Below are 26685 nucleotides of genomic sequence, written 5' to 3'. Positions count from 1 at the left end.
CAAATGGTTGTTCCTCCACAGGAGACGCCTTACTGAAAAACGACTACTTGAAACTAGTAATGCCATCTCTTGTTGACGTTACAGGCCGTCTGCAGAAAGATGTTTCTGTCGCGGCTAGTGCATTCACTACAGTGTTGTTGTCCCTAGTGTTCCAGATGGTGATAACATCCTAGTTGACAGTTATCCTTGCAAAGTAAAAGATTTGTATGTCGAGCAATCATTATACGCTGCAAGAGTTGGTAAGATCCATTTCTCCATTGCTAATATTTCTGGTTATACAATTTACTATTTCAACCAGGCAGAGTCTATCTACTCCACCAAGCCTGTCCATTCCTTCAATAAGAAAGTACTCGATGTGTTGAGAGGCACTGTTAATTCTAATAATGCAACCTGGGATGAAGTTATACCTGATGTTCAACACTTGAATATATCTTTATTGAGGAAATGTTTCGGGACAGTGGCTTCATCAGTCCATACAAAGGAGAATGGACTGATGAAGCCAGTTTGTGGTGAAACGTTTCGTTAATAAAGATACCCAAATGTTGCATATGTGTCTAATTTATCAACTTCTCGGTTCTCTGAACCATTCATCTACGTACCTGATGTTAAGTGTGCCATAAATTCTGCTTACAGTGTTTCTATAGGTGATACTCCACATTATGCAATGTATGGGGTATATAAGCGCTTATTATATTCTAACCCAAAACCAAATTATGTTCCTGATGATTCCTAGTGACTCGTACCAGAACAATCTGAGAAATACTTTATAAAACAGAATTTACCAGAGCCACTAATACTCGAGCAAAACCAACCAAAATTAAAGTAGGTTCGAGAGGTATGCTGACTAACTTTAATAAAACAACCGCAATGCCTAAGTTCGGTCAAAAGTTTGTTGGTTCATATCGAGTAAAGTTAGTATGCGATGATGATGAGGTTCCTAATATTCAGTCAAATGCAACAGACACTGACAATCCTCCTGACTTAGTACCCTCTATTTCTAACAACCAGACAAACGAATAACCTGATTGTCCCTATTCCTTATGTACAGGAATCCACAAGTATCATTTGTAAATTCCGATTCAGATCTTTCTCAGCCACGGCATGTGTTTGCTGTTGCAGCAGAGTTTGACCCCCCCCCCCCCATCCAGAGATGATGACCACTCCTCATATGTAAATCTTACCCAAGCAGAGTTGGGGTTTAATGTAAATAATCTCCACAGATAAATAGATAGATGATCTAGTCTACAGAGCATTTCAACTGTGTGTTTATCATATCAGCTTATTGTTGTTAAAAAAAAAATTAAGTGTTCACATTCTCTCTGAATTCTGAGATTTAATAGTAAAAGTGTTGTGTGCACCAAGTCTGCCTTTTCTGTTAAAAACTTTCTTCTTTATAAGTATCTTTTCTCAGAATCCATAGATCACATGAATACAGATCAACCAATCTTCTCTGTTTCTATCTCAGTCTCTTTTATTGTACTATACCATTATTTATTTTATCAATTACCATGAAGTGTGATATAATTTGTAATGCATTACAATCAGTTATCATCCTTTTGTATAGTTCTCTATGTTCAACTGTTGTGTACATTGATGTTGTATAGAATCAACTCAGAGCCATAATGCCTACAATCTATAATGTGTATAAGTTAGCTGTATGTCGGGATGCCATATGTTACTGTAACCAAGCTGTCAGTAGTGTTACTGTGTACTTGTGTAGTATACTTAGATAATCCCAGCCATTTTATAGATAGGCTCCCTTCTAGCTGTGACATCACAAGACCTTTCACATGTGAGCCGTAGGTCACAGTGTTCATCCTCGGTTCCATGCTAGGCATAGTGCATGACCTGGGTTCTCGTTTAGACTCTTAAGTATACTCCTCCAAGACATCCAACGTGTTTATTTCTTACTCCAATATCTCCTGACGAACCCTCATGACATAACAAGTGGGGGCCCATTTGTTATGCTAGCAGCTTAGTTCAACCCAGCCAATCACAAGGAAGCCTGCCAAAGTTGTAAAGCAATGTCTGAGACTCGTGGATTATAATTGGCAGAGTTACTTCAAGTCTGGTCGCCCACGGTTCTCACTGTGTCTCTGGCTAGCAAACATTCTATTTCTACATAGTGTATATACATTGTACACATAAACATACTTGCACTCATATTGATGAGGGAAATATATTAAGTATTTACTCACTGCTGACTTTAATTCGTTTCTCATTCCTAGCTTGGTTAATCATGCTACGAGCAGGTGTACATACCACAAGACTATACCCGTGTTCATAATGCTAAGGAATGCTTTTTTCTGATTGACATCAAAATATTATTGTTGATGCATTCTACTATACGGATGTTAACCCATAAGTTTAGTACAAATAAGTGGAAATTTGTACCGAATTAAAAAAAAAGTAGAATCGTTAGAATCAGATTACTCCAAAATATCTTTTCTGATCAGTTTAAATTTGTTATCATTTTTAGGCTTTATTAAAACGTGGCTTGTCACTCACTTTGAACTGTGTAAATTTCATTTTGTTAATTTATTAATCAGTTAATTTTTCATGTAATAACTAGTGAATGACTCTTCTGATTAGTTAAAACCTTAAGTGCTGATGTATCTTTATCTTTGAGTTGTATGGGTTCCAATTTTGTATTTTTTTCTTGTTTAATTAAATTAGGTTTTTCAGAAAATCCGAATATAACGTTTTTCTCACAGGTTTGTAGAGAATTATAAATAGAATTTAAATGTAAAAAATAATCTGAAAAAAAAATAAAATGCTAGGACTTATGACGTTTTAAGTTTATGAAAAAAAAAACTTTATTTTTTTTGAAACATTTACATTTGCTTTATCACAAATAATCGCGTATTACACAAGAACGCCTTATTCGATCGGCTTCAGAATTTCAACGCTTGTATAATGCATGTTGGACAAAATTCAAGGAACTGTTTGAATACATGGGTGGAGGGTGCTCAATGCTATATAGGCCGCCAGTCCCTTATTTTTGTTTCCGTATGATTGTTAGAAAATGGCTCCTTGACTGGCCATTTTAACGTCGGAATAGTGCGTATTATTTTACCTTTTTTCATTATTTTTACCTTGATACTGGTGTGGAGTTTTTGATCCAAGAAACCAGACTTATCATCCGCTTCATTTAATGTCTCCCATTCCACAGGTGCTATATGATCCTTACGTTTTTAATGCTTTCTTTTGATTAAAATATTATTCTGAACGGCATCAGTTCTCAATGCCTGATGCATCGTATGAAATGTATAGAACATTTCATGGGTCAGGGTAGTATAGGCACAAATTTTGTTGGATTCTGTCCAATAACTGGAAAATGCATCTTTTAGCCAGCATTAAACTTTTAGTACTGATATGTTTCCCCAGGAAAATATTCTCTTGATACTAGAGAAAGTTATGATACGCTAATTTTATTTATCAACCTGGTTTCTGTAAAATAACTGGAAAATATCACTTCTGATCACTGAATAACTCTCAGTGTTTGGCTTGATATGGTAATCATTGGTTAAATTACACTAATGTTCTTTTATGTGTCTGCAACGTCAGTGTCTTTAAGACCTCTCTAAAACATTTGAATGTAATGTAAATAAGGCAGTGGTTCCCAAACTGGGGGTAAATTACCCCCTGGGGGTAATTTAACCATTTTTGGTGGGTAATGGAGGGGTGACAGAAAAAAAGTTATGAATTCTGAAAATCAAGAAAACAATGCGGTACCCGGTATGAGGATTATTGTTAACTATGTCTTAGTATATGAAGTTGTAAAGTAAACCTATTATAAGTAAATAATAAAGTTAAACCAAATAACAATAAACATCAAAAACTAATATACAGTATTAGAAAAGAAGAAATATATAGCTAAGTGTGTGGAAACCCAAAAGTATTTTGACAAGTATGCTTCAGGACAAAAGTCACTCAGTAGCCCAGATCGACCTGTCCAGTATGCGTCACTCACTTCCTGAGGCTGCCTCTATTTCACACTGTCAGTTTATCTGTGAGCATCAGCCGAGGTAGACATAAGCTGGTATGTATGTGTACTGCCCTGTGCAGCATATAGTTAGTATTTACCCACTGTTACTGTGAATTTGTAGCTATTATTAATTTTATATATAATGTATGTGTGGTTCTTACGTTTTCAATGGTTTTGCTAGGATTAGCAGAGTATGCGAGGCTGTATACGTTCACTGTAGTCTCGCGCTACACGGTGCTCTTGTGCTGACAAGCATGATACTTGCAGCCTGACAATTTTGAATGTATGCGTGTGTGCTTGCATCAGTGAACTTGTGTTAGCTGCCATGCGAGAAATTATGTACCTTGCATTTTGCAGTGTATGCATGGATATTCTTTTTCTGCAGATTGAACAAGAAAATGTCCAAAAAGCGCACCTACACTGACGCCTTTCTTCACCATGGCTTTGTGAATTTAACTTCTGGTGAAGAGGATCGGCCACAATGTGTGGCATGTCACAAAGTGTTGACAAATGAAAGCCTCAAGCCATCAAAACTCTCAGCTCACCTCCAGAAGTGCCATCCAAATCTTCAAAATAAGGATCAGGCTTATTTTCAGCGCCAGGCTGTAGCACTGAAGAATATCCAGTTCGGCTCATCTGGAATTCAAGCCCAAAAGCTTCAAGCTGCGGTCGAAGCATCCTACTGTGTTGCATATAAAATTGCCGAACAACAGAAATGCCACACCATTGCAGAGAATCTGATTATGCCTTGTGCATACGAGATGGTAAGCAAGGTATGTGGGGAGGATCAAGCGAAGAAACTGAGTGTCATATCTCTATCAAACAACACCATCCGCCGACGAGTCGATGACATGGCATCAGATATCCTGTCCCAAGTTACAACAGAGATCAAAGAAAGCTCATATGGCAAATTCTCCTTGCAATTTGATGAATCGTGTGACGTAGCCAGTTGTGCTGTTCTCCTTGGGTTCGTCCGTTACGTCCACCAGGACAAGATCGAAGAAGAGTTCCTATTATGCGAGGATCTGCTGACAACCACAAAGGGAAAAGATGTCTTCAATATCATCAACAGTTTCTTTACCAAGAATGGATTGGATTGGAACAGCGTTCAACAGGTAGGAAACGATGTTTATATAAAGTCTAAATTAGTATAAATACAATGAATTACACGGCATATAGTCATATACAGTTTTATTTATTGTACAAGTAACTGTAGTGTAGCTAATATTTTGTACATGATTCACACAAAAAATATCGTGCCTGTCGTACTGAAATACTCAAGTACCGAAATAATTAATTAAAACCATATAATTATAACGCAAAAGATAAGTAACAATGACTAACTGACGCAGTCTATAATAATTTTTCTTTTTATTCCAGGTCTCCGTCGATGGAGCACCGTCGATGATGGGTGGTCATCGTGGATTACGGGGCCTCATACAAGCTATCAATCCAGAAATTTCTGTAGATCACTGCATCATTCATCGGTACTCTCTTGGATCGAAAAGCCTGCCTGGTAATCTGAAGTTAGTGTTTGAAGATGTGTTGAAAATCGTCAACTTCATCAAGTCCAGAGATGTGAATTCGCGCATATTCAAGGAGCTGTGCAAGGAAATGGGAGAGCAGTATCAAGTTCTGCTCTACCACACCGATGTTCGCTGGTTGTCACGAGGCAAGGTTGTACGTCGAGTCATTGAGCTCCGAAATGCTGTTCAGGAATTCCTGGAACAAAAAGGATCTCCTTTTGCTACCAAGTTCACCGATAAGGAGTGGCTTGCTCGACTTTGTTACTTGGCTGACATATTTGCGGAGCTGAACAGTGGTAATCTGCAACTCCAGGGCCGAAACACGACTGTCATTGATGCCCATCACACTGTGACTGCATTTCTGGGGAAACTGAGACTCTGGATTCGGCGCTTGGAGAAAGGAGTGATCGCCCAGTTTCCCACCCTAGACCAGTTTGTTGAGGAGAATAGTCATGATACTGGATCACTTCTATAGACCATCAACAAAGAAATGAGCGACCATTTGAAGGGGCTTGAAACAAGCATGCATCACTACTTTCCAGAGAGTGACCAAGAAACAGCCACTCTTCAGTGGATCATTCATCCCTTCTCTGTACCTGATGATGCCATTCATGATGATGATTTCCCTGCAAAGGAGGAGTGGATCACAATGCGAGCCAATGAAGCCTTGAAAATCGAATTCCAAAACCAAAATGCAGATTCCTTTTGGATTTCACGACTACCTGACTCGCCAACTCTGTCCAAGAGAGCCTTGAAGTTGTTGGTATCATTCTCAACAACGTATCTGTGCGAGAAGGGCTTCTCAACTGTGCTGGGTATGAAAACAAAAAAGAGGACTCGCTTGAATGTTGCAAACGATGCCAGGCTGGCACTTTCAACCACGAAGCCAAGAATTCCTAAACTAGCTTCAAGTATGCAACTCCATCCATCCCACTGATGTTCTTGACATCTTTGGTAATAGTCATTAGAGATGCACAATGTTCAAATACAATAAATAAAAGAAAATATCTCAAGTGTTTTAATTTAGCCATATATATCAATAATAACAACATTTTGTGAAAGGGGTAACATGCTTTATGTGGCATGTTAAATTGGGTAACAAGCTGAAAAAGTTTGGGAACCACTGAAATAAGGCTTATAAAAAACTTACGTATTTTCTGTCTTAAATTCCGGTTTAGACTGACTTTAGCCCACATAGGTTCCGGTTTCTATTTTGGAAGAAATTGGAAAAAATGAAATACTACTTTTTATGTGAGAATTTCTGAGTGCCTCATCTAACTATATTTAATCTTTCCATGCATATAAAGTGATAATGCAGCCTCTAAGAGGCTTCAAGATGTATGTTCTTGTGCATTTTAGGTTACTGGTCTCTTTGGTCTCTTTCAAAAGTTAGAATTACATTTGGAATATTTATGTCCTAATTTACAATTTATATTGAAGAAATCTAGATATTAGTTTCCATATGATGACTAATGAATGCCTCCTTTATTCCATTTAGGTTTTCAACCCTAATATTTATCTGCGTTATCAACTTTTGCCGCACTCTGCGCTATTCCAATCGCGTGCTTTGAGGCAAGGGACTGAGTTTATGGAATTCGGGGATACCTTCCTTGGTTCGCGCAGTGACTGAAATACATCTAGATAATTTTAGCTATTCAAGTAATGTATCGTCTTTGCCCTTCTCTGAATTTCATAATTTTGTATTTGCTGGGGTTAAATTCCACTTGCCAGACCAATCATGCAACTTGTGTGTATTACATTTGAAGTAATTTCTCGTCTACTCCTGTTTGTATTGTTCACGTAAGTTGCACATCATGTGAGAACAGTGATACCTCTGACTCGAGTTCCTCTGTCATCTCTTTTGCATACACAATAATGAGCACTGATGCAAGTAGTGACGTTTGTGGAACTCCCACTTATCACACTCGCCCATTCCTACACCTCCTCCCTGACAATAACTCGCTGTTTCCTGCTTGTTAAGTATTCTTTTGATCCACTGTAGTGCTTTCCCTATAATTTTTTTTATATTTTATTTAAAGCTTCATGTACAAATATATATATAGGTACATATATCAATATGTAACATTGACACTGGTGATGAGCAATAAACATTCACTACACAATCTACTGAATAAGCACAAACATAAATATATTAAAATAAACTTAACACAGCCTACAGACTGCTTCCACGTACGTTGTTTCACAAGTACACAAGGGTTCATGGATATAGTGGAACCTACTCATTATTGCTTACACTCCCCCCCCCCCCACCAATGAATACATTCCACATTCCCTTGTTCGCTTAAAATTAAAAAATGACTTGAACAAGGACAACGTCAATAACACAATATATAAACACATAACGATCCAGGCAACATCTGACACTATATGTGAAGGCTTACTCAGCCCTGTAACAACTTCAGACAGTATTACCAAGGCTGGCTCCTCCTCAGGAAAATTAATGAATAGAAAAAGAAATAATATTTCACAAAGATAAACACTTTATTATTTATTAAAGCAAACATAAAACAATAAAACATGAAAGGTATATCCTATTTGAAAGAAAAATGAAAAATGAAATGAATAAAATGACATTTGAACTCAATGCTAATATATACAGGGGTGTCTGGTGTTGGTGACACTGAGTGTTGTTGAAATCGTAGCAGTTGTTGATGATGGGGGGGGGAGGGTCGCAGGTGTTGGTTACAACCCACCGGTTCGTTCACAGTATAGACGTGATTATTCTATCCCGATGACAGGAAAGCAGGTTCTTTACCGCTGCAATGATGTAGGGTTATGTCCTGCAATTTCATACACGTGCCCAGGTAATTAAATCCAAAAAGGGGAAGTCTCAGGACGTTAGTCCATCTCCATCAATTCTACTCGTTGATTGGCAGGTGACCCTCTCTGTTATCCAAGCTGGAAAGATAGACAGGTTACCCACTGCTTAAGAAATCACTCTCCATGATAAGTACAATACCTAAAAGATGTGGTGATTATTACAACAGTCAACTTAGAGCAAGACTGAAAGGACTAAGTTTATTATTGGTCAAAAGTGAAGCTTTCAACCAATAAATCCACTAGAATACAAGGCAAGCATGTACTTACAGTAGTGCTGGGAGCTGTGAGTCTAGTGATTACTGTTTGGACCGGAGCCCCACACGTCACCTTTCGGGGGGGGGGGGGAAGAAGGAGGGGAAGGGATAGTGGGAGCTAGACTGACCCTACCTTAACAAGCAGCCGGCAATCAAACTATCACTTTCGGGGTGGGGGAAAAAAGGCTGGAATAGTGGGAGCTAGACTGACCCTACCTTAACAAGTAGCCCCGGCAATGAAACTATTGTTACTATATACTCCCTCGCTACTCCTATCTATTGAACTTTTCCCTCACACTATATTATATACAAGTTTTTAAAACATATCACAATTCAAGAAGGAATAAAGGTATAATAATAATGGCCACAAAATGGCTATAAATAAAACTCCTAAATTACACACTCAACACAATAATAATGCACCAAGCTTAATGACAATCACCCATAATACAACTCGCAACAAATTACACAAGACCTACAATATGCATTATTAAGAAACCTGTGTTGCAACACAGGTGACCCTTCATCCCTCCCCCCACTCACACACACACTGAAAACTAACCCCATCACCAATCTGAATAATCATAACATTAATTATCCTCAATTTAGGAATATCATGACACGTGTCACTTGAGGAAAGAGAATTTACAACCATAGATGGTACAGGACTACGAAAATCACAATACCTTAAATAAGACTAACACAATGTGAATATTACATTTCAAAACACATGTATACAACTACCAATAAAGTTGGTATTACCGTTAATGACTTAAACTTATTACACATTAATTACCCCCTCCTCACCCAGAAATAATCTGACCGTTATCACAAACTTGTAGCTTACATCCTAACTTGACATATATGAATAAACCTAAGTGGTAATTATATAAGTATCGGTGAAACAGTAACACCAAAGACACAGTACATTTAATAACAAATATTAACATAAGGGAAACATGACCAAGTCTTACACATTGACACTTAAACCAGTTTAAGATACACATCTAATGCTGAACAAGTCCATGAACATTGCCACAATGAAGTTCAACCAATCCTTAATCACAACAACGTATCTAAGACGCACGCAGGTGCAGACAGCCACAACTGTGTATGTGCCGTTACACATCCCATAGCACAGGTTCATACACATTCGCACGATACATTATCCCAACTGTCTCGCCACACTAAAGTCGCGCACATTCTTTGCAACTGTCAACACCAAGGAGGCGACCCCGTTTCTACCCCTGACATCACCATCCTACAGAAGCATTTACCATCCCTACCCTGCCCCTCCCACCTGATTTACAAATCTAATAAAACCTCTAACGTAAGTTCTCCATATCCCTCTGAGAAAGCCCGCTCCCACCTTCTCCCATAAATTTCACTGTTACGGCACAACGTTTTATAAATCGTAACCGCTAAAACCCGGCTCTTCACCTCACTAACCCCTTTCCCCCTCATTCTCTACGATATGTATATATAATCTACCATAATGTACCCCACAGCCCTAATGATACTCTCATCCAATCCCTCCACGTCAAGACTTAAAGCTCTCAGAACAGAAATCCCTTTACCCCCAATCTTACAGAGCACCCTATTCAACCAACCCCTGACGCTACCCATCCCCTCACAAAAATATACAACATGAAACGCCGACTCTTCACCTTCACATATTCCACACACACACCCCTCAACCACACGTCTATCCTTCAGAACCGTACCCGACAGAAAATTCCCGTGTAGAAAACGATACATTACGTCATGTGCTCTTGGTTGTAACCTCATCTTACTTAACCTATTACATATACTTCCCCATGTAAACATGGGGAAAATTCCCTCTACAGGCGCCACAACCCTCCCCACCAACAATCGACACATCGCACCTATTTTGACCTTCCCCGGATCTAGAGCCCACGCCATAGCCCTCAAAACAGTTTCACACTCCCGCAACTCCACTCCCGAATACATTCGTTTCAATCGTTCATGGATCCTGACCATACCCCCCCCCCCCCAACCAACACCTTCCCTCACCACCTCCCTTTTAATAAAGACACATTTGACCCTCCTCTTTAAGTCCAGCAAACCCAATCCCCCCTGCCGCACAGGTAACATTACCATGTCTCATTTAAGCCAATCACATCCCGAGCCCCACAAGAATTTAAAAACCCTCCTAAGCATGTCTGCTATCGCCGTCAGTGTTAATGGAAACACGGCCGCCACGTGCCATACCTTACTATACAATAAGACATTAATGACAATGGCCCGCTGTACAAGGGTCAAGTGATAAGGCCTCAATGCACCCAATCGCCCCTGAATCCTATCCACCAACCTAATCGAGTTTTCCCTGCGCGCTACATCCAGATCATCTGCATAGATAAGATCACAAATTTTTAACAAATTCACCCGCCTCCCCACCACTGAACTACCCCACTGAACCCTCCCAGCCCAAGCTCCTAACCCTATGACCATGGACTTTTCTGAATTCACTTTCATACCAGTTGCATCCGAGAACAATTGTACTACCACATCCAAGGTATCCTCCCTAACCAGAACAGTAGTGTCATCAACATACCCTATTAAGACTGGCCAAACCCTCCCAACTCTACTCCCTTCACCCCCCTATTGCACATATGCTTCTCCATCATCCTATAAAAGGGGTCCTGTATGCATGCAAATAAAAGTTGTGACATAGGGCACCCCTGTCGAAGTCCCCTTTCCATTACAATCTTCCCACCCACTCTCCCATTAATCTGTACCCTCGCCATTGCACAGCTATACAAAGCATCTACCCATCCCACTATTTCTTCCCCAAACCCTTGTCCCCTGAGGATAGCTCTCAATGCCTCTCGTTCCACTCTGTCATATGCACCCTGCCAGTCTAAAGCCACCAAGTCCCCCGTCCCCCCCTTTTGCTTCCAAGAAATCCCTTAGGAACCCATGTCCCTCCACCATAGACCTCCCTGGCAACCCAAACTGATTTCTCGATACTATATCCACTACGCATTTAAACCGATTCCCCAAAATTTTGGCAAACAGCTTATAATCTGTGCATAACAACGATATTGCCCGGTAGTCCCTAAGTGTATGTTGCCTTTTACCCTTCGGTACCAATACTACTACAGCCGTTGCCTGCTTCTCTCCCAACTCTCCCCTCTCTTTCATTAAATTTAATAACTTAACCAAAAAACCCTCATTAGCTCCCAGTGCTGTAGATAAAACTCTGCTGGGAGTCCATCGATTCCCGGAGCTTTACCCTTACGCATTTCACTTAAAGCCTTCCATGTTTCTCCCTCAGTTATTTCCCCTCCCAACGCTTCCCTATCACTGTTTCCCAACAGACATATCACATTCTCACCCACCTGTTTTAAAACCCCAGCTCCTACCCCATCCCTTTGTCAATACTTTCCATACCACTCGTCCGCAAACACTCCCATTCCATCTGTGGTGTGCATAACCTGACCCACCCTATACCCACCTACCGATTCATGAACCTCCAACCATGGAATAGCTGTTGCCTGCTGCCGTTGCTTTTGCCTACGCAATACACACAACGAAGGCTTATCGCCCCATAACACCTCTTCCACACCTGCCATTACCCTCACCGCTTGGAGCCTCTCATCTTGGAGCTCGCGCAGCCTCCCCTTAATTAAGTGCCAGTTTGTCATCCATAGGATAAATACTGGCCACCGCCCCTCTCGCATGACAACCCCTTTACCTGTCCTCCAAATAGTTGGCCAGCCCATATTTTAAAGAATTAATTCGTTTCCCTTCTCTCACGTAATAGTACCTAATTCGTTCTTTAGCCACACCATCCCACCATGTTGCCACATCCTCCACCCCATGTACCGCTGCACTTAACCCCTCCCACAGTGTTGTAAATCCCTCCAACCCCTCCTCATCTCCTAACACACTCGTAATTAACTTCCAATAACCCGTAGAGATACCCGCCAGTGACTCCCATCCTACCTCTGCCACGACCGCCCTATGATCCGAATAAGCTACCTCTATTGTGCGGAAAAACTTTACCAAGACCCCTTGAGAAATGTACAACCTATCTAACCTAGCCGCGTAACCCCTCCTTACGAGAGTGTGCGCTACCTCTCACACTCCCTCCAACTGCATCCCTCAACTGAATATCCCTCAAGAGGTCTCACAAGGCTGCCGACATGTGCCCCGCCCCTTTTGGTTCCACATCAGCACTCCTGATAACACAGTTCCAGTCCCCACCAACGATGGCCACCGCAGGTAAACCACGTATGAAGAAAACTACGTCATCACATACAAATTCCTGCTTTACTTTCACATCGTTCTCAGATGGTGCATACACACTTACAAAGGTTACCCTCTGCCCCATCCACCACCCATTCACACGTGTGTGTGTGTGTGTGTGTGTGTGTGTGTGTGTGTGTGTGTGTGTGTGTACTCACCTAGTTGTACTCACCTAGTTGTACTCACCTAGTTGAGGTTGCAGGGGTTGAGTCCAAGCTCCTGGCCGCGCCTCTTCACTGGTCGCTACTAGGTCACTCTCCCTGAACCGTGAGCTTTATCATACCTCTGCTTAAAGCTGTGTATGGATCCTGCCTCCACTACATCGCTTCCCAAACTATTCCACTTTCTGACTACTCTGTGGCTGAAGAAATACTTCCTAACATCCCTGTGATTCATCTGTGTCTTCAACTTCCAACTGTGTCCCCTTGTTGCTGTGTCCCATCTCTGGAACATCCTGTCTTTGTCCACCTTGTCAATTCCTCTCAGTATTTTGTATGTCGTTATCATGTCCCCCCTATCTCTCCTGTCCTCCAGTGTCGTCAGGTTGATTTCCCTTAACCTCTCCTCGTAGGACATACCTCTTAGCTCTGGGACTAGTCTTGTTGCAAACCTTTGCACTTTCTCTAGTTTCTTTACGTGTGTGTGTGTGTGTGTGTGTGTGTGTGTGTGTGTGTGAGAGAGAGAGAGAGAGAGAGAGAGAGAGAAATGATAACTCAAGTCTAGAAATGAATTCAAGGATAGGCCGTGGTGGGGTACACGACACACGACAGTACAGAGACCATCCCGAGGTTGGTATATACGACTTCAGCCCTAACTGATACTTATGCGTCTCCATATACGCTACAGGAAACTTTTCTTCTACGACACTTTATTTTACAAAGCCCTCCAGAGATGGTGCCTTGATTCTGGTGTAGGGTTCTTAATCCAAGGTATTGGAGGCACCTTTTTCTTGGCTGCAACCGGAATACCACACCAATTCTCAAGCGCTGTATGACCCTAACGGGTTTTGCACTTCCTCACGAGTACAGTAATGATAATAATAATAATAATAATAATAATAATAATAATAATAATAATAATAATAATAATAATAATAATAATAATAATAGTAATAATAATAATTATAATAATTATATAATAATAAGAAGAATAAAATATAATAATAATAATAATAATAATTATTATTATTATTATAATAATAATTATATAATAAGAATAATAAGAATAAAATATAATAATAATAATAATAATAATAATAATAATAATAATAATAATAATAATAATAATTTAAAAAGCAAATTAAAACATATTAAGAGCCGACTTAAACGTAAATATTTATTATATTTGGATTTTAAGTAGCAGAAGACTGGATGATTTCTCCAGGAACCTTTACAGTATAACAGTATCCAAATTTATTATGAAGTGATAACAAGAGTTACTACACTGTATGTTAACAGTGTCGGTCGTGCTCACTGGATCCTCATATATTATTTTAAGTAATAAATATTAACACTTAACCTCATCGCCCATGTCAGTTGCTCTCTGAGGTTATAAAAGAAAATCTTTCACCAAAAACTTGTCCGTGTATGATTGCAGTTATGGGTCGACCTGCAGTTGCAGTGTGTCAAGTCATGCACGACCTGAACGCAACCTCAGGTTTGTAGAGCCATACCAGTCGATTACAGGGTCAAAAGTGCAGAGTTGTGCATGACTTAGCTGTTGGGCCAGGTATGAAGATTTGACTGGAGACTCAGGATTGCAAAGTCGTGCAAGGTTAGACTTTATAAATAACAAGATTTTGTTCTATATTTAGTTGCAAACTGTCAAATAACACTTGAGCGCAAGCCCAAACTAACAGAATTACGCAAGTCTTGACTGCAGGTTCAGGTCTGCTGTCATGCAAGACTTTACTGCAGGTTCAGCTCTGCAAAAAGATGTAAGACTTTACTACAGGCACAGGTCGCAGAGTCACGCAAGACTAGTGGTCAGGTTTGGCGAGCCATACAAGACATGACTGCAGGCTCAGGTCTATAGAGTTATACAAGACTTAATTGAATGGGATTAGGTCGCAGAGTCTTAAAACACTTGATTGTATGCTCAGATCAGTAGAGTTTTACATGTAAACTGAAAGCTCAGGGTACAAGGTCATGAAACACGTGACTTCACGTTCCAGTTAACTGTCATGGAAGACTTTACTCCATGGTCAGATGAACGGAGTCTGGCAACACTTCACTCCAAGATCAGGTTTATGTAGTCATGCAACAATTAACTGCTGGTTTAGGTTAGCAAGACTGACAAAGTGGAAACATCAGCGAATGGTATGTCAGATCATAATTTTCTGTCATTACAATTTTTGTCTAACCATACACTGTTCTCAACATTCATGCCGTCTATGAATTCTTCAACAAAATATAATCTCTAATACCAACCATGTGATCCTCAGTCTGGCGGAGCAGCCACTTTCATTAGAGCCTGGTGGAACATCCGCTTTCACCACAACCTGGTGTATCAGACACTTTCACCAAAACCTGATTGAAGGGCCACCTCCACTACAACCTGGTCGAACAGCTACTTCTACTAAAACCTTATGGAAGGGGTCCCTCTATCACAATCTGGCGGGATAGCAACCTCCAACATAACCTGGTGGAACAGCCATTTCCACTATTACCTGTCGGAACAGCCACCTTCTCTATAACCTGGGAGAACACCCACCTCTTCCATAACTTGGTTGAATAGCCACCACCACCACCGGGTAGAAGTCCCCAAACTACGAATTGGTTCTACAACCAACTCACCAGAATGTGAGACTTAGTGAGTCTTCTGAATCTTTTAATCTCTTGTTCAGTTTTGTGATAGGCTGTTGAGAATGATGTTATTTTGCTCCTTATGAAGTATATAATTCGAAAAGAGACGGGGCCATCTCGGACCAGCGACTGGGGAGGGAGGAGGGGGTTTAAATTTTTAAATTGGTCAAAACTATTAATTTAGTTTGTCCACGTTTATCCTTATGTCTTTCATAGAGTTTATTTTATATTTTAAAATCAGTAAATCAATGAAAAGTCCGACATTTTAGATCCAGTGTGATGGGAAAGCAGTTTTTAAATTATTATAGTCATTTTGAGTATCAAACGAAGCGAATTAATGCAACAAAATGGCTACAAAAATAAAAAAACAACAAGGCACAATACCGTGACTGAAGCAATACACAAATAACCCGCACATAGGAGAGAGAAGCTTATGACGACGTATCGGTCCGACTTGAACTATTTACAGAGTCAAACTAACACAGAAAAGTGAAAGACCCAGCATAAATATATAGGCAAGGGAACAGGGACGGGACCAAGAGAGGAAGAAAAGGGAGTAGAGGTAATGGAAAGGCTGGTAGTGGAGGTACCAGCGACGCTTCAAAGAACTTCTATAGAAGAAACTTCTATAGAAGAAACTCAACCCCGAGAATCTTTGCTGATGATTCAGATGTCCTCTTCTTGGCTACCCTTCAATACCCACAAATTCCATAGGATACTTTTTTGTTTTTGGTTGTTATAAGGAGGAACGCGAGATTACTCTGGGTAAAATGTATGGAGCCTAAGGAAAAATCAAGTTGGAGTTTCACTCGGAATACATTCTCTTTCTAGAGCTGATATCACAAGTTCATTTTCTGGTAAATCTAAGACCAGTGACTAGAACAAGTTCATGGACGCTGATGACCCATTCTTAGAAGTTCTCGCATCCTTAGGAAAAGCGTGAAAATTCAAAACGCTAAATAAAATATGGTACTGTGTTTTAAAACAACTACGACAAAAAAAGAAAAAGGAGAAGGCACCTCTGTGCCTCCAACTGTAGCTGAACAGCGCCCAGTTATTCGAAGATCTACCCGATAATAGAACAGCAAGAATGCTAGTCTACCGATAACAGACTTCAAATGGGCCATCATTAAAGATGGTTGTTATGCGCCAAAGAAGAATTGTTTATCATTGTGTATTGTTCCTATGGTCCATCAAAATGTGTACTAGCTTGTATGCGTTTAGAGAATGAACTATTATGTACTGCTATGTTTTCCAATTCAGGCGATGTTGAGAGGTTGACCAGTATTAAACATCCAGTTAGACCAATTGACAATGATACAGATGATCTAGTGGAAGAAGAGGATCTGTAACAGTGGGATTGAAAACACACACTCCTATTTTCAGCTAATTTTTCTGTATATATATGAATCACTTTCCATATTAATGTGACACAGAACGACAATTTGGGATTAAAAAAAACAGAGTAATGAAATATATTTACACTAGTCTAGAGATATGTTAAAAAAAGTTGCAAAAATGTATCCATCTTCACTGAATAAAAAAAATTATGTGCTGCTTCCATATTATCTCCAGATAATACAAAACATTTATTGTTACAGGTTGATGCCTGTGGGGCTGAAGTGGGTTCAGTGTTACTTCTGTCGTCTGCTGAAGGAGTTTTACATCCTGTAGCCTATTTTTCACCCAAATTAAAATCTTATAAGCTGGCCTACTCCACTGTTGAAAAAGAAGCCTTGGTGCTGGCACTTCCTCTTGAACACTTTGACATGTTCACATCTTCATCTCAGCACGTGGTTGAAGTGTATAGTGACTACAACCCATTGACTACCTCAGCTCTGTGAGACACAAAAACACTCGTCTCATGCGCTGTGCTTTGCGCCTGCAACCCTGCGATATCTCAATCACGTATATTGCTGGCAAAGATATCGTTATTGTGGACTCTCTCTCCGGGGACTGATTGTTAGGATGTATTATCTTATCTTTTATTTATTGGGGTAAAAAGGTATCTAAGCTCTTTTTTTCCCTTATTTGTCAAACTGATAATAATTTATATGAAAAATGATTATCATGTGCTTTTTTTTTGAGGGAACACATCGCTCCTATTGGCAAGTGTCTTGGGCCTATGATAACCCTACTGTCTGCTATCTTACTACAAGGTTAGCGCATGACATTAATTAAAGTCCCTCATTGGGTTGAGCACTGCCTGCTGGGTTGAGTGACTGAGAAGAGCGTTGGGCTCATTAGTATGTTTGGTGCCATGATTGCATGTTACCTACTGAGGGATGCCTAAGCCCGTCTATTAGAACCCTCTTAGTATAGAAGTATCATGAGAAGAGTACGTTACAATTTATTCGACGTCACACGCTCATGTATGCATGCCCTTCCGACCAGTGAACCAGCATTTTAGAATATAGAAGTCGGGGACCCACTGCTATGCTAATTTCTGGCTCATCAGCCAATTATAGGAAACCCAGAGAATTCTGTGAAGCGAAGTCTTCAACTCGTGGAGCAGAATAGGCAGGCTTTCCTTTACTCTGGTCAAAGGCTGTTCTAGCCGTGTCTCTTGCTTGCAAATACCATCTTGTAAATATTCGCTGTACACAGTGTAATCATCTGTATGTAATATGATGAAGGAATACACGGATCTCTGCTATCCTTTGTTTTGTCCCTGCATTGCCTAGTTGAGTGTTTGCTGACTTAGTTATGAACAGGTGAAACAGGAACACCAATAAATCACCTGCGTTTGTAATACTCTGACTCACTAATTGTGAACTGCTCTGACTCTAGTTGTGAGCTGCTCTCTCCCTCACTATTTATGAGCTGCTCTCTCCCTCACTATTTATGAGCTGCTCTCATTCTAGCTAGTAGTGCGTTGCTCTCATTCTCACTAGTACAGAACAGCTCGCACTCTCACTAGAAGTGAGCTGCTCTCAATCACAGCAATAGTTGTTATCGTTCTTTTACGATAGATCCTTCTCAGTTCATTTCACGATTGAACCTGCTCATCTGTTTTACGATAAATCGTTCTCATGTCTTTCTCAATCCATCCTGCCCACTTGCGATGAATCTTGACTATTTTACTAGAGATTGTGTCAATCGTATTGACAATAGATCTTGCTCATCTCTCTTAATTCAGAACTTTCCGATCTCATTTACGATAAATTTTTCCCTTCCTTTTTTAGGATAGATCATCTACTTCTCTGACCACTGAACTTATTCTCGTTTTTACGATTTATTCTGCTCATCTCGTTTTACAATAGACCTTACTCTTCTTTTTTACAATAGTTCGCGTTCATTTTCCTTTACGATAGTTCAGGGACTGAATCTAGAAGTGAAAGTTAATAGGAGTCTGTTATGAGTACTTTACTGAGGAATGCTGAGTCGGATTGAGTAATTAGCGAGAGATTAGTCATCATAAGGGAAGCCAGGAACTCGGAAGCTTCAACAACACAAATAAGATCTTATATAACATCTGTAATCATTTGAGAAAAGATTTGCCATTCTGGAAGGCAGTGAAAATTCCAGCAACTGCGGAACCATGGATCAGCCGGTGCTAAATTATACGAAGCCTCGTGACTATATAGTGGACCCCAAACTTTATGTTTATTAGTTGCAAATTCTTTAGTACGGAATATAGAGCCCATTCTTGCTGAAGGATAGGCAAAGGAATATAAATTAAATTTACTTCTACCAGCTGGAAAACATAGAACAAATAAGCACGCTGTTTATTTTATTTTTGATCAAGGTCTTACTCAATTTGTTAAATAACATTGCATACCGGAGTGTAAAATTTTCTATCTCATTTTTATTGTATTCGTGTATAGCAAAATACGTCTATATATATATATTCTCTTGTACATCGTTTGGGTTTTTGAAGAGTTTCTTGCTTTTATAACGTATAATTTTTATTTGTTATTTCCATATAATCTCTCGATACGCATGATGATTAAATACATAATTATATACATAATTATTTCTCTGTAATTTAATATTAGGTATTTTTTATATTTTAATGATATTCTTGTGGAGGCGAGTGACTTAACAAGAAACAAATCGTCAGAGAAAATGACGTGGTGAACCAATTTCTTGAAACAAACCAGACTGGGAATGGAGTGCATAATAAACCAGAGGCTGGGGATGGAGTGCATAATAAACCAGAGGCTGGGTATGGAGTGCATAATAAACCAGAGGCTGGGTATGGCGTGCATAATAAACCAGAGGCTGGGGATGGAGTGCATAATAAACCAGAGGCTGGGGATGGAGTGCATAATAAACCAGAGGCTGGGTATGGAGTGCATAATAAACCAGAGGCTGGGGATGGAGTGCATAATAAACCAGAGGCTGGGGATGGAGTGCATAATAAACCAGAGGCTGGGGATGGAGTGCATAATAAACCAGAGGCTGGGGATGGAGTGCATAATAAACCAGAGGCTGGGGATGGAGTGCATAATAAACCAGAGGCTGGGGATGAAGTGCACAATAAACCAGGCTGGGTATGGAGTGCACAATAAACCAGGCTGGGTATAGCCTGCACAATAAACCAGGCTGGGTATGAAGTGCACAATAAACCAGGCTGGGTATGGAGTGCACAGTAAACTGGTATCTTAGGAGGCAAAATATAATATTTAATTAAAATTATGTGGAGACTGCACCAAAGAAAAGTGCAGGATGAATGATACCACAGGTGAATGATACTTACCACAGGTGAATGATACCTACCACAGGTGAATGATATCTACCACAGGTGAATGATACCTACCACAGGTGAATGATACCTACCACAGGTGAATGATACCTACCACAGGTGAATGATACCTACCACAGGTGAATGATACCTACCACAGGTGAATGATACCTACCACAGGTGAATGATACCTACCACAGGTGAATGATACCTACCACAGGTGAATGATACCTACCACAGGTGAAAGATCACTGATGACCAAAGAGCCACAAGTGTTTCAGTCACTGTTCTCTCTGTATCATCTGATCATTATATAATTCTAATATCTTTTTTTCTTATCCAACGTCTTCAGGAACACGTCTGGGATCCTGGATCTACCAGGATCACGTCTGGGATCCTGGATCTACCAGGATCACGTCTGGGATCCTGGATCTACCAGGATCACGTCTGGGATCCTGGATCTACCAGGAACACGTCTGGGATCCTGGATCTACCAGGATCACGTCTGGGATCCTGGATCTACCAGGAACACGTCTGGGATCCTGGATCTACAAGGAACACGTCTGGGATCCTGGATCTACCAGGATCACGTCTGGGATCCTGGATCTATCATGTCTGGGATCCTGGATCTACCAGGATCATGTCTGGGATCCTGGATCTACCAGGATCATGTCTGGGATCCTGGATCTACCAGGATCACGTCTGGGATCCTGGATCTACCAGGATCATGTCTGGGATCCTGGATCTACCAGGATCATGTCTGGGATCCTGGATCTACCAGGATCATGTCTGGGATCCTGGATCTACCAGGATCATGTCTGGGATCCTGGATCTACCAGGATCATGTCTGGGATCCTGGATCTACCAGGATCACGTCTGGGATCCTGGATCTACCAGGATCACGTCTGGGATCCTGGATCTACCAGGATCACGTCTGGGATCCTGGATCTACAAGGATCACGTCTGGGATCCTGGATCTACCAGGATGACGTCTGGGATCCTGGATCTACCAGGATCACGTCTGGGATCCTGGATTTACCAGGATCACGTCTGGGATCCTGGATCTACCAGGAACACCTCTGGGATCCTGGATCTACCAAGATCACGTCTGGGATCCTGGATCTATCAGGATCACGTCTGGGATCTTGGATCTACCAGGATCACGTCTGGGATTTTGGATCTACCATGGAGATGGAGAGATACTCTCTGTGTTTTATTTCAACTCTATTTTTCAATATCCTTGAATAAGGATAAACAGGGATAAATCCAATGGGATAAATTTCTTTCAACCCGGTTACTTCACAGTGTTTCTGGATCAAATTGACGGGTTTAGGTTGACATCATGTCTCGAACTTTTTAAAATTGATAGCCAAGTTGAATCGGTCCCACAGGTACTCTACACCAAGAACTATGGATCTAAATCTACATTAGCCCTTGACACCTCACAACGTGTCAACGTGGTGTAATTATAGGCTTTTTCCTGCGTGCACTCAGAATCTGCAGCAACGAGTTCCTTGAGGAAGAATGCACTATAATTGAACAAGTATTTTCTAAACTCCACTATCCTCGTCACTTCATCAGAGACTGCAGACGGCGGGCATTAAACATCTTCAACACACCCAGAGAAGACACTGCCGAGAAGAGATACATAGTCCTTCCCACCAACTCCATTGCCAAACATGTTTCCAACATCTTTGCCAAAACATCATTCCAAGTATCTACCTCCACAACCACGACCATCAAGGACATCACCAGTAGTAGACAGGACAAGCCTCCATCCTCTGCAGGGGTATACATAATCCCTTGTAATGACTGCAACAAATTATATGTGGGCGAAACATCAAGAGACCTGCAAACACGTATTTCAGAACACCAATATGCAAGCAGGACTGACGATACAAGGAATGCCTGTGTACAACATCGCAATTCACACAACCATTTAATTAACTACAGAAACTCAAGACTTATAGCCACAGAAGACAACACTCAATACAGAAGAATCCTGGAATCATCGCTTATCTCTATAACCAACAATTTCAACCAGAACAATGGCTTCTATAACATAGCTGAACCACTCGCCAAGAAACTTCTTCATCGCTATCCCACATAAGAACATAGAACACTGCAGAAGGTCTACTCACAACTTGTCCAATACCCATGCCTAGCTACCCAAGACTCTATAACCCCACCCGGTAGATCATCAGATGCAGCATTCTCCACCTGACCTCAACATTCTGAACATGACTATAAATACTCCCGTACCTTCCAACCCCAGGTAGATCCGTGTGTGACTTGAAAAAGCCCACTGTGTGGGTGAAACGTTGTCAATAAAGGATCACATTATACTGCATTTGTGTTTATATTTCTATTGTGTCGGTATTTTATACCATTTATTTCCAAAGTTGCTAGAAATACTTTTTACAATCCAAAAAGGGACAACCAGCCTTATTCAACTAAAAATATGTTGGTTCTCCCTTACCATGAAAACTTGGTTGATATGCCTTCTCTTCTTAAGACTTTTAATATTAAAGTTGTATTCAAAAATCTTGATACAGTAAAAAAACTTTTGATAAAGAATTCCCCCCAAAATGCTGATGGATGTGTCTATAAGATTCCTTGTAAAATTTGCGATAAAGTTTATTACGGTCAAACTGGTAAAAATCTCGAACTAAGATTAAAACAACATAAATATAGCATTAGAACTGGACAAGATTCCAATGCTCTATTTATTCATTTAAGAGATTTTAACCATCCAATTGATTTTCAAAAAGTTGAGAAAGTAGTATCAAGCAAGTCCATGGTCGACAAGAATATAATTGAATCTTGTTTCATAAAAAGCAGTTTTGACAATAATATGAATATTTCCTTTGGTTTATATAAATTAGATCCATTTATAATTAATAGAATTTGGGAAGAATTTAATAATACACTGGACAAATAATAATTTTAAAATTTTCTTGGGTAGAATAGTTTGTGGGTGAGTTGTGCAAAGGACCTGTCCGGTTGGGCCGGCGCGCGTGAAGTGTTTAACCATTGTGGGATCTGATAGTGAGGTGGTGGCCAGACCCCTTATATAACTTCCTTGGTTGCTTTACTTTCATAGTTCCTTGATAATGTGAGTAGTCACGAAAGCGCTTGGAATTTCTCTATTCTTTCAGTGGTTGTTTTGCATACATATATATGTCGTGCCGAATAGGTAAAACTGGTCAATTAGCTAAAACTCATTTAAAATTAAGTCCTTTCTAAAATTTTCTCTTATACGCTTACAGATATATTTTTTTCATTTATATTCAGGTAAAAATGAATAATTTTTTACCAAAAGAGCCTTAGAAAACTTAGCTAACCTTATTATAACAAGCGCAATTTAATTTAGCCTAATCCCAGTAAATATATTTTATATAAGTTTACAATAATTTAATAATAAACAAACAAAAATAAATATATTTTTTTCGTAAGATTCAGAATGGTTTTTGCGAAATTACTGCATACAAATTTTCGATTGCCTATTCGGTAATAAGTGCTTTGCTATTTAAGCCAAAATCGGAAGTTTTACTTATTTGGCACAATAAATATATATATATATATATATATATATATATATATATATATATATATATATATATATATATATATATATATATATATATATATATATATATATATATATATATATATATATATATATATATATATATATATATATTACTGTGATCTTATTGCATATATATATATATATATATATATATATATATATATATATATATATATATATATATATATATATATATATATATATATATATATATATATCCAACACATAACAAAAAAAGTATCCAAAACGGTGGGGATCCTCTCCAAGATACGATACTACGTGCCGCAAACTGCTCTTCTCACACTTTACCATTCACTTTTATATCCATACCTCACCTATGCTATCTGTGCTTGGGGTTCAACTGCAGCAACACACCTAAAGCCAATAATAACCCAACAAAAAGCCACAGTAAGAATAATCACTAAATCCCATCCCTGGCAACACACACACCCACTCTTCATAGATCTAAACTTACTCCCTATTCAGAACATCCACACTTACTTCTATGCAATCTATATCTACAGGACCTTAAATTCCAATATTAACCTTGACCTAAAACGCTTTCTTGATAGTTGTGACAGGATCCACAGGCATAACACCAGACACAAACATCTCGATGACATTCCCCGTGTTCGACTAAACCTTTACAAAAATTCAATGTATTTCAAAGGACCTAAAATCTGGAACACCCTACCTGAAAACTCTAGAACTGCAGACACATTCATCACTTTCAAAACTACAGTTAGAAAACATCTTATCTCCCTGATACACCCCGACAACTAACTACACAATAACCACCTGGTGGTTCACAATTACACTCACTCACCCACTGACTATATACCCAGAAATACTAATCTTAATCTCAAAATAATAAATCCTAAATAGTCATAAGTTTGCCTATGATACTCCAATGTAGACACTTTGTATTGTGCCAAAACAAAAGCATTCACATTGCTAAACTCACAAATTATGATGTAGTCACTTAGCCTTAATACCATAATCTGTAAGGATTTAATGTTAAGAATTAATCTAAGTCTGCCCGAAATGCCTAGCCAGGCTAGGTGTCTTAGTGGCCCCCTCTGTAATTAGTATTTTATAACATGTAAACCACACAATACCCAAAACCTGTAAACCCCACATTGTAACCCTTATAGAGAATAAACTTGAACTGAATTGAATTACATATTGTAGAGTTTTGGAGAAGCTGGGCTAATACACGATCCAGCAACTCTTGCTACATAATCATTTAGCGGACCATTGTTATGCCAGTCGCTCAAGAACTTAGGGGATGATTACGTAGACCAGAAATAAGATTGTTTTCATCATGAGTAGGGTAAAAAACAACAGACTAACTTCCTTACTGATGTTCAAAAGCTTGTTGATGTCATTTGAAGACGGAAAAATCCTTTCTTAGAAAATGGAGATCTAGAGTGTTTGAGTGATAAAAAAAATTGTACTATCAATGATTCAGTCAGGAATTTTTAAGAGGCGCCTAAATTCCTCCGTCTTCTAATAACATGTTCATTTTTCCACTAAAATCTACCTTGTCCATAATTACTATCGCATTTGCTTTGTCTGTGTTGTAAGGTGAAGTCCAGGATCTTTCTTTAATTCTTGGCATAACTTAACAGATCTTTGAGGACAATTGTGTTACAGAGATCTGAGCTTTTGTTAAGTTATTCGTACTATGAATTAACGACAGATCCTGGACTTCACCTAAAGAAACAGACAAAACAAATGTAATAGTTATTATGGACAAGGTAGATTATAGTGGAAAAATGAACATGTTATTAGAATACGGGGGAAGTTACGTGCCTCTTATAAGCGAGAACAAGAGCAATACGACGGCAATGTGAAATACATCATCACTGAGAGGAAACACTCATTTGAAAACCCTATTACAGAGAACTCCTTCCATTATTAAATATAACAACAACAGTGAAACGCAAGCAAAACGAAATTCATTTCCTCAAGGACCCACAACTCTGTCTTCGTCCAAATGTACTTTGCATCGAATACAAGTGTAGGTGATCTTGACTCGTTCTTCTTCCATGAGGCCTAAGTTTTTCCTCCGTCCATGGCAGGAAGTGAAGAAGTGATATATCAATCATAGAAATCAGATATCATCGAGAGTCTTGAAAAAGAGGTTAATAATTCACTGGATTGTTTTTCAGTGAACCAATCCCTGTTGTATGATTGCCTTGTTGTAGATAGTGGAACACTCAGCTACACTTTGGTTCCCTGAGGTGAAATTTCCTCTCTCTCTACATGTTGTTTGAGATACCCATAGACAAGACTCCATCAAAGATGGCACCAGATCATAATGAAGAACAGGCGTTGCATTTAAGATCTGGTCCGAAGGAGAAAATTCATGGAAATTGTCTGAGTATCTCAAAGACAACAAAAATAAATTAGAACGCTTTCAGAACCTTGGAGAAGAGTCCCTCTAGACCCAGTGCTCTCAGTGATCTATACATTTCCAGTGCTGATGGGAAAACACTCAAGCAATGGTTATCTGGCCTTGATGTGGATGAAGAATTCTACCTAGAAGAAACAGATACACGACTCGTGCTGCACATTCTTCCTGCTCTGAGGACAAGTCATTCGAACATTTTTGTGAGGACCTCCGACTCAGATGTGATCATTCTTGCCTTCCATTTCCCTCTCCATGAAGCCGAATCTATTTTTTTTTTCAACAAGACGGCCGTCTCCCACCGAGGC

At 39.6% G+C, this 26685-nt stretch overlaps 1 protein-coding gene across 1 annotated transcript; it reads left to right on the top strand.

Moving 5' to 3' along the window:
• Nucleotides 1-867: 867 nt before the first annotated feature.
• LOC138853297 (zinc finger BED domain-containing protein 5-like) lies at nucleotides 868-6235 on the top strand. Its single transcript, XM_070089251.1, has 3 exons — nucleotides 868-911; nucleotides 4374-5103; nucleotides 5369-6235. The coding sequence occupies exons 1-3, from the start codon at nucleotides 868-870 to the stop codon at nucleotides 5987-5989; spliced, it is 1395 nt and encodes a 464-aa protein (XP_069945352.1). The 3' UTR covers nucleotides 5990-6235.
• Nucleotides 6236-26685: the final 20450 nt, after the last annotated feature.

This window comes from Cherax quadricarinatus, chromosome 27, assembly GCF_038502225.1.
Source record: "Cherax quadricarinatus isolate ZL_2023a chromosome 27, ASM3850222v1, whole genome shotgun sequence".
In the NCBI taxonomy this organism is placed as follows: domain Eukaryota; kingdom Metazoa; phylum Arthropoda; class Malacostraca; order Decapoda; family Parastacidae; genus Cherax; species Cherax quadricarinatus.
The sequence above is the reverse complement of the archived record's forward strand: the minus strand, read 5'-3'. Positions and strand labels throughout refer to the sequence as shown.

Coding starts and splice junctions, on each gene's coding strand:
- LOC138853297 (XM_070089251.1), top strand. CDS start 868: ATGCCTAAGTTCGGTCAAAAGTTTGTTGGTTCATATCGAGTAAA. Junction 912..4,373: donor GTTGGTTCATATCGAGTAAA/GTTAGTATGCGA, acceptor CTTTTTCTGCAG/ATTGAACAAGAAAATGTCCA. Junction 5,104..5,368: donor ATTGGAACAGCGTTCAACAG/GTAGGAAACGAT, acceptor TTTTTATTCCAG/GTCTCCGTCGATGGAGCACC.